This window comes from Abramis brama (assembly GCF_963993115.1).
Source record: "Abramis brama genome assembly, chromosome: 22".
Lineage (NCBI taxonomy): Eukaryota > Metazoa > Chordata > Actinopteri > Cypriniformes > Leuciscidae > Abramis > Abramis brama.
Window position 1 is genome coordinate 31,458,613 of NC_139984.1, and position 12,743 is coordinate 31,471,355.

Below are 12,743 nucleotides of genomic sequence, written 5' to 3' on the forward strand. Positions count from 1 at the left end.
CTTGCACAAACAGAAATATAGTTAAAACACCTTGTGTTTGAGCCTGGTTCTTGTTTTCTGAGCACTGTGACTGGTGTGTGATCTCATGTTATTTTTACCGAGGTACCAGGACTTGACTGAATGAGGTCTTTCTTTGTGTTTCCGCTCAGAGCTCTTAAGTGAAGTCTACTGAATATTTTATATTTTCCGTGTGAGGGAGCAAGACGTAGATATTGACGTGAATTGGGTTATCTTTGTTCTAAATGATGTCTGAATTGAGTCCAGCTTTAAATATTTCAGTCGAGCTGCGTTGATATTGTATCCGCAGCACTCAGAGTAAATCAAACACACAGGTGTATAAGCACACACATCTACTGAGTCCCGTGTTCGGTCGACATCATGGACCCTATACCGAGCATCTGCCCTACTTACTTCAGAGAAATGGTGTAATATCTCTCTCTTTTATTTCTGTTTTGTTCTCTTTATAGATGTGCTGATGTTCCTCAAACATCCCGGTTAGTGTTTGTACAAAACCTCAAACACTATTAAGTATAAGTAAGTAAAAATTAAACTTCTGCAATTTGACACAAACAATAAAACACAAACTCCATTCAGACTTTAATTTGTGGAATTTCAATTTAAAGTTATATTTTTGCTTCATTTCTTTAGAAATTTAAGGTTTGAAAATCTCCTAAAGACTTGACGTCATTAATGACTAATGAATATTCAAAACTCAAAATCAAATTATCTTTGTTAATATTTGCATATATTTTATTGTAATTGCTCTTTCTTATATATGCAAATTTAACCATTTATTGTCTTTTTATGGAATGGAATACTAGCCGAAAACTTACTGTATACTATGCAGTATGATTGGCATTATGCACAGTGTACAGACTATATTTTGCAGAATTAGTAAAAGTATGTACTGTAAACTAAATCTTTACACATTTGCTACCTTGCAAGTGCAGCTGTTTCCTTAAGAAAACGTCTCCTCAGGAATGAGTTATTTATAGTGTATTTAAATGTATCTGTTTTGAGTACTTGCTGATCTTTTATTCAGGACTTCTGCTGTGTTTACAGCGGAAACATGCTGTGATCCATCTGTGTGTGTGTGTGTGTGTGTGTGTGTGTGAAAGAGAGAGGCCATACACACACCATGTTAATGCTAATGCCCCTAATGCATTTTTAAATCAAATATATTTGGGACTGTAACACATTTTAGTTAGATGTTCAAAGGCACTTCTATCTTAAATAATCATAATACTTCTATTGGGGACACATGTTCTCAAATCTGTCTTTATGTTGGAATACTAGGCTATATAACAAAGAATCATTTGGTTTAAGGAATTGATTTACAGAAAATAAACGAATAGAGTAAAGCAAATCATGTCAGTCAGCAAGAGAATGTTCGACGCGGCGGTGGCGCGCATAAAAAAATGCCTGACCCAAACACTCACACACCCCCTCATCTGATTGGACGAGCGGCCTGTGGAGACGGCCTGTGATTGGATAATCTGTGTAATGGAATGTGATGAAGGAGCGGGGTTTAGCAGCTCGGACGTTGTCTCTGATTGGTCAGGAAGAACGAGTCTAAATAATACTTTATTCACTGTTCATTCTTCACTGTATAATTTCCTTTAAGTGACTATAATCAAAGTACCTCAGTGTCATTATTTCGGTATTATCATCCAGACCGCTTCTGAAACAGAACTTGGCCATTTGATATGTGTTACTTTTCTCAGCGCTGTTCAGGATCGACCAATCATCGTTTGTGTTTATGGTCAGAATTATTTCAAAATAATTTTGTAAACATTGCCGCGGCGTACTTTCATTATTAGCTCATGTTTCGATTTTTTGAAATTAATCGATTTAACAGTTTATAGGTTTTAGTATACAAGCGTCTCTTTACTGACAAATCCTGAGATTTAAATGCGGCTCAAATGTTGATTGGGCTTTTATGCTTCTGATCCGCCAACGCCCCCTGGAGCAAGACTAGTTTATCAGTTTAACTAGCAGCGTTGAAGTGTGTTGGTCTGACACACACCTTCGCTCACTCCAGCTGTCTAGCTCACTTTTTGGGACCGACAATAACTTTGTCAACTAAATGATAAACCTGCTTATTTGACGCAGGTAAGTGTCTGTAAATCTGCGTTTTGCTTTTGTAACGAGCGGTGACATTCAGAGCTTTGACGAAAACTGGTCTGAGGAATTATTATTAACTTACTGAAGAAACAGCGTTATATTTTCGTGTTATAATCTCTGTGTTTATGTAGAAACGGATTTCAAGTAAGACTATTATAAAGTTTAAAAACATTTTTTTTTTACTGTCATCTTTTTAAAATAGTTTTACAAGCATAAAGTTAATTTAAAATAAAAAGTTTAGGAAATAACATATTTATTTATCCAACTTGTTTGCAAAGTACATTGTTGTACTTGAACTTAAAAAAAAGTTTAGAAAAGAACAGAAGTCATGTTTATATATATATATATTTTACCATGAATCAAAAGTACAGTACATCTAAAATCAGCAAAAACGTATTAATATTTTTTAACAATAATATATAAAGATATGGTGCAAATAAGAAAATGTGCTTTTTACATGACTGCTGCAAGTAATTTAAATCAAGCATATGCATTTTGAAATGTCACGTTGTCACATGACCCAGTGATGTCATCTGTGCTGGCAATGGCATGTGTTTGTTTTGACATGAAACACACACGTCTCACAAAGGTCAGTAGTGTGACGCACAGCAGATTCACATGAACTTGACCTGCAGAAGTCATTATGCGCTGCTCACAACTTAATGTTTGCTTACCCTATAGATTGATTGACTTTGGGGAGGACGTGACAGACCTCTGTCATCACAGGTCCAGGATCAGTTCAACTCAAGCTTTCACAATACATATTGTTTCAAAGCAGCTTTACAGATAATGCCTGTTTCAGTGTTATAATTTAAGAAGTATTCTGTTATCAGCCAGAGATGTGTCAAAGTAATGTGATACACAGCTGTAATGTTATGGTGTAAGTTAACTTGAATTAACTTTATGCTGCAGTTACAATTACAGTATAAGGATAATATTACAATGTTAAGATTATGTTGCCATCATCTGAAATATTCGCAAAGTCTGCATCATCTGAAAATATTGCAAAAGATTTGGGGTTTGTTTTGACTTGGCAAACACTACTAACTACAAAAGGGTATCATTACTTAACATTAATTAATGCATTAACTAACATTAGCTAACAATGAGCAATACATTTGTTATAGTATTTATTAATCATTATTAATGTTAGTTAATAAAAATACAATTAAATCACATGGTGATTAAATAACATGGTTACACTTGCATTTCATTAGTTAACATTAGTTAAGATGAACTAACAATGAACAATACTTATACAGCATTTATTAATCTTAGTTAATGTTAATTTCAACATTTAATATTACATTATTAAAATCAAAAGTTGTATCTGTTAACATTATTTAATGGTGCTGAGCTGACATGAACTAACAGTGAACAGTTATATTTGTATTAACTAACGTTAACAAAGATAAATACATACTGTAACAAAAGTATCGCTTATTGTTAATGTTAGTAAATACACTTACTGATGTTTACTCGTGGGACCTTATTGTAAAGTGTTATCAATAATATTAACAGATAAAACTTTGGATTTTAATATCGTATTAGTAAACGGTGACCAATGTATATTTTTTTGTTCGTTCATGCTAACTAAATGTAACTAGTGTTGTCAAATCGATTAATTGCAATTAATCGCAGCTAACATAAAAAAAGTTTTTTAAATATATGTGTGTGTTGTGTATGTGTGTATACATATACACAGTGTGTATATATACAGTATATATATATATATATATATATACATACATACACACATATATTTACACACTTTTATGTTAGATGCTATTAATTGCGATAAATCTATTTAATCGCATCTAACATAAAAGTTTGTAAATACATAATTTGTGTATATATACAGTGTATATATACTGCATGTATATACACATACATACACATATATATTTACTAACTTTTATTTGAGATGCGATTAATCGCGAATAATCGTTTGTTGCATCTAACATAAAAGTTTGTGAATACATGTGTATATATATATATATATATATATATACACTGTATGCAATATATATATATATACACACATACAGTATATTTACAAACTTTTATGTTATATGCGACAAACGATTATTCGTGATTAATCGCATCTCAAATAAAAGTAACATAAACTAACATAAAAGTTTGTAAATACATGTATGTATTTATATATATATATATATATATATATATATATACATATATATATATATATATATATACATATATATATATATATATATATATACATATATATATATATATATATACATATATATATATATATATATATATATATACACACACTGTATACAATATATATACACACACACATACAGTATATTTACAAACTTTTTTGTTAGATGCGATTATTTGCGATTAATTGTTTTGACAGCACTAAATTAAACCTTATTTCAAAGTGTTCCCCTTTAATTTTGATCATAGGAGTCATATCTGAAGTGTGCTGAGGAACAGAAGTCTGAATGTCCGTCTCGGCCGTCTCGTTGTCCCGTCTGCTCCGGTGCAGCCTCCCTGCGGTGGGCCGGAGCGCGAATGCGCATCCAACCAGGTGCGTGTGCGGGCGGGAGCCGACCATTCCCGGAGTCCGATGGAACAGCACACGCTTGGACATGGACGGAAGCGGACGTCCAGCCACGTGGGATTCCTTTGGGATTTGGGATAACCGGATAGAGGAGCCCATCCTGTTGCCGCCCAGCATCCGCTATGGGACCCCCATCCCACACGTCAGCATTTCCAACGTGGGCTGCGCCTCCCACATCGGCCGTCGGCGGGAAAACGAGGACCGTTTCCAAGTGAGCAAGCTCGCGCACAACATACTGTACTTCGCTCTGTTTGACGGGCACGGAGGACCACAGGCCGCCGATTACTGTCACAAACACATGGAGCAACACATCAGGTACACCATACGGTGACCTTCAGCTCAGTTAACCTTAATTAACCCTTGTATTATGTTAAAGTTCTAGTTACGATCATCCAGGTAAAAATAACCCTAACCTGAGAAAAGTAGGCTTTGAAACAGTTTTCACTCAGAAATTGCTTGTAAATTTGACAAATAATTACAAAGAAATGGAGAAACACATTGAATTAAATGTGAAATTTTGAAGTAGAAAGAATGATTTAGTATTTTCTTGTAAAAAGTACTTGTTTTATTTACAACTTCGACATTTTTACAATCTAGTTTGATTCAATACAATTCACCAATAATAAAAAATAAAAAATCAGGTGAAATATTTAAAATACTACTAAAATAATTCACATTTTGTAAAAAAAAGAAAGAAAAAAAATTAATTGTTGTTAAATACAGTTCTAAACATTAATTTATATACAGTAAAATTTAAATAAACATGCCTTCAATGCAGCATATATATTACTGGCAGTTTTAGTTTCTTTCTAAAGCTACTTATTGTATATTTGATGCTTTTCTCATTTAACACAATAATGACTTTAAATGATCTTTTAGGGGTAATTTCTCAGACAAATTTAATGTGCGATTAATTAGATTAATTAATCACTACATCATGTAATTACTTAGATTACAATTTTTAATCGTGTTTAATTTTAAGCATAATTTAATCATGCTCATGACCTTAAATAAGAAACAGTCACAAAATATCAAGAAAATCATAACCAGTATTTCCATCAACTCAAAAATGTGTTCTGGGTCACTTTAATATAACGCACCATTGTGAATGAAATAGTGAAGCTTTTGTGTTTTGTAGGGATTGTTTGGAGGTGGAAACAGATTTACAGGCGGTTTTGTCGAAAGCGTTCCTGCAGGTGGACGTGGCTTTGGCTGCGGAGCTGCGGATATACGGCAATGGTATGAAAAATGAACATTTATGCATTTGCCACTCACATTGCATTTCATGGGACACATATTTTATCAGTTCATGCATTCCCTGTATGAACTTGAGGATTTCATACACTAATCCGCCACTTTAAAGGGGACATATCATGAAAATCTGACTGTTTCCGTGTTTAAGTGCTATAATCGGGTCTCCTGTGCATCTACCAACACAGAAAACATGAAAAGTGAATCCCAGTAACTTTGTTTTGGTGAGCCTTTCTCTGCAAGCATGTCAAAAAATAAGCCGATCAGATTTCGCTCTCCTTCTGACGTGTGACGAGGATCTTATTATAATATTACCGGTCCTTAAAAGAACACACCGACTTTTTGGGACTTTAGCTTATTCACCGTATCCCCCAGAGTTAGATAAGTCCATACACACCCTTCTCATCTCCGTGCGTGCCGTAACTCTGTCTGACGCACCCACCGCTAGCCTAGCTTAGCACAAAGACTGGAGGTAAATGGCTCCAGCTAGCATACTGCTCCCAATAAGTGACAAAATAACGCCAGTTACAGGCTATGTAAAGGATCGACCGTCTTCTGAACGGAGGCGGAGCAGCAGCTCATTTGCATTTAAAGGGACACACACAAAAACGGCGCATTTTTGCTCACACCCAAAAAGGGTCAAATTTGACAAGCTATAATAAATGATCTGGGGGGAATTTTGAGCTGAAATCTCACAGACACATTCTAGGGACACCATAGATTTATAATACATCTTGTGAAAAGGGGCATAATATGTCATCTTAATAGCATCATATCCTGCAAGCGTTCATTAAAGTGTGTTTGTGCATGTGTTTGACTCGTCAGCCTCGCTCATGATGGTGGGCACGACTGCGACAGTGGCTCTGCTGAGAGACGGGATCGAGCTGGTCGTCGGCAGTGTTGGGGACAGCCGAGCTCTTCTGTGCAGGAAGGGCAAAGCTCGCAAACTCACAGACGATCACACGCCTGAGAGGAAAGATGAGAAACACAGGTACACACACACACACACACCAGGAATAACATGTTCTGCTATGTGTAGTGATACCAGATCTCTCTGCGTATTTAACAGGCCTGTGTGCTATTAATAAAAGATCCTGCAACTCAAATTATGGCTTACGGCTGTAAGAATCGCGCGTGCAATGTTACGCAAGCGTTTGGTTATGTGGATTTTATTTGCAGAACAATTTCAGTATATCGCTTGGATAAAAGTACTGTTTTAAGTTACTATCTGGACATAGAATGCTAATAATAGTTTTCTTTAATATTTAGAATTTTTTAATTTGCTTTTATTTTTTATATTATCAGTCTTTATTTTAATTTCAGGGTTTGTTTGTAATTATGTGTTTTCGTAATTTTTATTTGTTTTTTTTATATTACCATTTAGGTTTCATTTATTTTTATTTCACTTCTAGTTCATGTTAGTAATTTTATTGCTTCAACATATTTCAGTTTGTTTCCAATCAATGTTATTTTAGTATAATTGAGATACTATACTTTTTAGTTATTATTAATATTTTGAATTTGTTTTTATTTATGTTTTTTGACATTGTAGTTAAAGGTTTAGTCATTTTGTTGTTTTGTCATTGTTTTTTCTTAAATATGCCTATATAGTTATTAACTTTTATTTCAGTTGTAGTTGTAATTTTAATACAAGAGAAACTAAATGAAATTGAGAAATGTTAAAATAAAATAAAAAGTTTGTTTAATATTCTATTTTATTTAATTAACATTTCATTTCACTTGTTGCCAAGGCAGTTTCTGTTTATTTTATATTAATCTAACATTTAAATGTTATTTTATTTAAACTTTATTTCAATTAACAAAAATGCTTTTAATAATTTTTAGCTTTGTGATTGGCTGCTGAAAATTCAGCTTTGATCACAGGAATAAATTACATTTAAAAATATATTCAAGCACAAAACCTCTTTTTAAAATTGTAATAATATTTGACAATATAACAGATTTTACTGTATTTTTGATCAAATAAATGCAGCCTTGGTGAGCAGAAGAGACTTTTTTCAGAAACATTAAAACACCAAACTTTTGAAGAGTAGTGTACATTGATATTATCATCCCTGTATCATGGTACCACTAAACCATGTAAATACTGTGTGTGTGTGTGTGTTGTGTGTAGAATCCGTCAGAGTGGCGGGTTCGTGGCGTGGAATAGCGTCGGTCAGGCTAACGTTAACGGCCGGTTGGCAATGACCCGCAGCATCGGAGACTTCGACTTGAAGAAGAGCGGCGTGATCGCAGAACCAGAGACCACTCGAACCCTAGTATGTTATACTCAATTTGATCCATTTCAAATATAAGTCTGACTTTTAAAATGTGCGTTATAATTGTGCATTTCAATCTGTATTTTACAACTTTTTTTGTTTTAAGAAAAATTATTCAAACATAAATCGTCAAATTTTAGTGGTGGCATTTCAGTGTGCAAAACTTGCATCCAATGTGTTGTGCAAACATGCGCTGATTGTTCTCTGACGTCTGTAGTTGCAGCACGCGCACGACTCTTTCCTGGTTCTCACCACCGACGGCATCAACTTCATCATGACCAACCAGGAGATCTGTGACGTCATCAACCAGTGCCACGACCCCACCGAGGCGGCAAACGTCATTGCTGAGCAGGTGCAGAATGAGCCATGAAATCAGGGCTGGGCAACGATTAATCGCATCCGAAATAAAAGTTTGTGTATTAGATAATATATGTGTGTGTACTGTGTATAATTACTTTGTATATATAAATACACACATATGCATGTATATATTTAAGCAATATTTGCATGTATATACTGTATTTATAATTTATATTATATATAAATAACACGTTTTTCTTAAATATATACATGCATGTGTGTGTGTATTTATATATACAAAGTAATTATACGCAGTACACACACATTTATTATGTAAACATAAACTTATTCCAGAAGCGATTAATTGTGATTTACCGTTGCACAGCCCTAGATGAAATCTTATAGTCTGAGAAAGGAAATAGGGACATCCAATTCATTCTGACCATGATTTGCACAATGATTCCTCTTCTTAAAGTGTGTTTGTGTTGTCCAGGCGCTGCAGTACGGCTCGGAGGACAACAGCACACTCATCGTCGTCCCGTTCGGAGCCTGGGGAAAGCATCAGAACGACGAATACACGTACAACATGAGCCGAAACTTTGCCTCCATCGGCCGCTGGTCTTAACGGCGGTCAAAAGATCATCTCAACACGAGGAGAAACGGTCCCAATACACAACTACACCACCGGCAGCCTGTTTCCTGAACAGAAGTCCAAACTCAATCTAAAGGGAATGAAACTGGGAGAAAACTTCTGCTCGGATGATTTTATGTTTTGACAGCAACTTTATATCCTAAAAGCGTGGAAGCTTGTTTCCGCCACCAAATATAAAAAAGGTAATTGTTCGTTTATATCTCACAATTCAGACATTTTTCTCGCAATTACAAGTTTATATCACAATTCAAGCTTTTTACTCACAATTACGAGTTTATATCTCAATTCTGACTTTTCTCACAATTACGATTTTATATCTCACAATTCTAAAAAAAGATGAGATATAAACTTGTAATTGTGAGTAAAAAGTCTGAATTGTGAGATATAAACTCGTAATCGCGAGAAAAATGTCTGAATTGTGAGATATAAACTCGTAATCGCGAGAAAAATGTCTGAATTGTGAGATATAAACTCGTAAAAATGTCTGAATTGTGAGATATAAACTCGTAATTGCGAGAAAAAAGTTTGAATTGTGAGATATAAACTCGTAATTGCGAGAAAAAAAATCTGAATTTTGAGAAACTCGTATTTGTGAGAAAAATGTCTGAATTGTGAGATATAAACTCGTATTTGCGAGAAAAAAGCTTGAATTGTGAGATATAAACTCGTAATTGCGAGAAAAAAATCTGAATTTTGAGATAAACTCGTATTTGCGAGAAAAATGTCTGAATTGTGATGTAAACTTGTAATTGCAAGTAAAATGTTTGAATTGTGAGATATAAACTCGTAATTGCGAGAAAAAAAGCTTGAATTCTGAGATAAACTCGTAATTGCGAGTAAAATGTCTGAATTGTGAGATATAAACTCTTAATTGCGAGTAAAATGTCTGAATTGTGAGATATAAGTCTGAATTGTGAGATATAAATTCGTAATTGCGAGAAAAAAGTCTGAATTGTGAGATATAAACTCTTAATTGCGAGTAAAATGTCTGAATTGTGAGATATAAACTCTTAATTGCGAGTAAAAAGTCTGAATTGTGAGATAAAAAGTCAGAAACAAGCTTCCATAGAAAAGACAGTAATTGTTGCTTATTATTTGGTTTACTCTTTATTAATATTATATAACACTCATTGTGTTAAATCATTATTCAGTCACTCATTCATGAATCAGTGTAAATCATTTCAGAATGATTCCTAAATTGTTATCCTTAATTCAATGTGATAATTATGTAAGTAAATTTCAGGAACAGAAATTTGTTCTGCTTGTGTTTCGTGAACAGAAGTGGAGGCCTATCAAACAGATCTCTGATTATATCAGATTCAGTATTTTTCTTTCCAATAAAATCTTTATTTGGAATATTTCTGGAACACTCTGACACATTTTTTTTTTTAAATATTTTTTATTTATTGGCTGAAACTGTATATAATATTTAATATACCAACCCGTACCTGCACAGGTGATGAGTATAGATTTCAGTCATTTGGATATATAATGCCTGAAATTATCATGTCATGACACCCCCTTCAATAAAAATTAATTATATATAATAATACTAATGGTAACACAATACGGTAATATTTGTTAACATTAGTTAATGTTTTTACAGCATTTATTAACTAATGTTAACAAATTGAACCTTATTATAAAATGTTACTTTAATATTAATATATAATAGAATATATTAAGTTTCATTTTTCTTATATCTTGTTTATAGTGAAAAGTGTGATTGTTTTATGGTGTGTTATTGACACATGTTGAGAGAAGAACAACTCCAGGTTCCTTTAATAACTGTATGTGAAAACAACTCAAAGATTTTTATGTTCTTATACTGTACATGATCTCTGTATATATTTTAGAAATGTGTTTAGGAACCGCCTGACAGTCTTGTTAAACCTCATTCTGTGGTTCTCTACTTTTACAAATGTGTTTTGGTAAGAAATGTTCATATTTATTTTCATGTCTAAACTGCACTGCTAAATCTGTGCTCATGATCGCATCACTAATACCATAAAGTCACTTGTGCGTTTTTGTCTGATAAATGCTGGAATGATGAATGATGGAGATATGGATGATGGATTTATTTCTTGGTGGGAAATTCATAATGACACCTGCATGTACATTTAGTTTTGAGTTTATGAATCTATTTTTAGAGAAATTCTCTTGTAGTGAAGTATTAATATCTCTGCTCTGTTGAGTGATATTACATAATGTCAGTTGTGAAATACGAGTGTAGAGAACCTCGTGTGAAATAAATACTGTTATGATGCATGACAGAGACACTTCCTCTGGAAACTAAAGTTCAAAGCTTGTTGGAATATAGTGTAATGCATGTACATTTATCTTTACTTCTTTAGAATCGGTGCTGGACTCGTTGGTTTTAATTATGTTGCATATGTTCTCAGCAAAAAAAAAAAGAAAAAAGCTTTGAACGAATGTCCCAGATGATGGATGTTTGAATGAAAGTGCCTGCCAAATGCATACATGTATTTTGATTTATGAATTTTGATTATTACTCTGTAAACAAAAAAAAGTTGCTGCATTAAAATTTTTGAGTACAGTCAACTTGGATGTTAAAGTCATTTCAACTTAAATTGCATTAAACTGACTTAAAGTAATGAGTTGAATCTTGTAGAAAGTTGAAAATTGCTTGACTTATTTTGATGAGTTAATGCAATGTAAAAACATGTCATAAATTATTGATCATATCATTTTATACAGTGCAAGACAATCATTTATTTTCTTTAGAATAACATGCACTGAGGAATAACAAGATTGTGTATTTAAAAAGAAACAAGTTCCTATTGACACACACACACATACATACATATAATCACACACATATATATATATATATATATATATATATATATATAAACATTTAAAATCTTTAACCAGACTAGCAAAGACAGAGGAAAACACTGGTTGCTGTAAGGTAAAGCCTCGTGGTTGCCCTTTAACTTTAGAGGGTAAGGTGACCTGCTGAACTAGCTTCAGTTATGGCTTGACCTATAGATGGTAAACACATCCCACATGACATATGTGTATAATATGTGAGCTATGAATAGCCTACACGAGACCAGCATGAGGAAACCTGCATGGTTTACTGAGAAATGCATGTGTTTCATCACAGTGTTTGTGTGTATTTCTCTCATTGTGTTCTCAGTTGCTGCTTAGATCTGAATTTAATGGCCATAAACTCAAGAAATTAGATGTATTTGGCTTGTATTAGTTATTTTGGCTGCGTTAGTAAAAGTGGAGTAGGCTAGTGAATATGTTCACTTCTGTCCTCTGCTGGTGGACGAACATAGTTCAGAATCAGATTCATCAGACGCTGGTTGATCTTTACATTCCTGCATATTTGATTGCAGTGTAAGTATTAACTCTTTCCCCACCAGCGTTTCTGAAAACAGTTGCCAGCCAGCGCCAGCGTTTTTGATCATTTTTACAAAAGTGTAATGCCAGAATATTTTGTTGTATGAATAACTGTTTTATTCTAGCTTCATGCATTTTTATCAACACTTGAATGTGGGCAAGATTAATT

At 33.6% G+C, this 12,743-nt stretch overlaps 2 protein-coding genes across 3 annotated transcripts in view; one reads left to right on the forward strand and one right to left on the reverse strand.

Moving 5' to 3' along the window:
* The window catches only part of LOC311072984 (uncharacterized protein), a 1,552,487-nt gene that overhangs the window by 1,407,427 nt on the left and 132,317 nt on the right, over positions 1-12,743 (reverse strand). The window lies entirely within an intron of this gene.
* On the forward strand, positions 1,969-11,764 carry ppm1ka (protein phosphatase, Mg2+/Mn2+ dependent 1Ka). 2 transcript variants are annotated; one of them, XM_084098344.1, is made up of 8 exons: positions 2,025-2,112; positions 2,806-2,850; positions 4,564-5,035; positions 5,859-5,959; positions 6,797-6,962; positions 8,106-8,250; positions 8,468-8,602; positions 9,044-11,764. In XM_084098344.1, exons 3-8 carry the CDS (start codon positions 4,602-4,604, stop codon positions 9,173-9,175), a joined length of 1,113 nt encoding a protein of 370 aa, XP_083954470.1. In that variant the 5' UTR covers positions 2,025-2,112; positions 2,806-2,850; positions 4,564-4,601; the 3' UTR covers positions 9,176-11,764. The 2 variants fall into 2 exon arrangements, with proteins under 2 accessions (XP_083954469.1, XP_083954470.1); XM_084098343.1 differs by lacking the exon at positions 2,806-2,850 and having other exon boundaries at positions 1,969-2,112.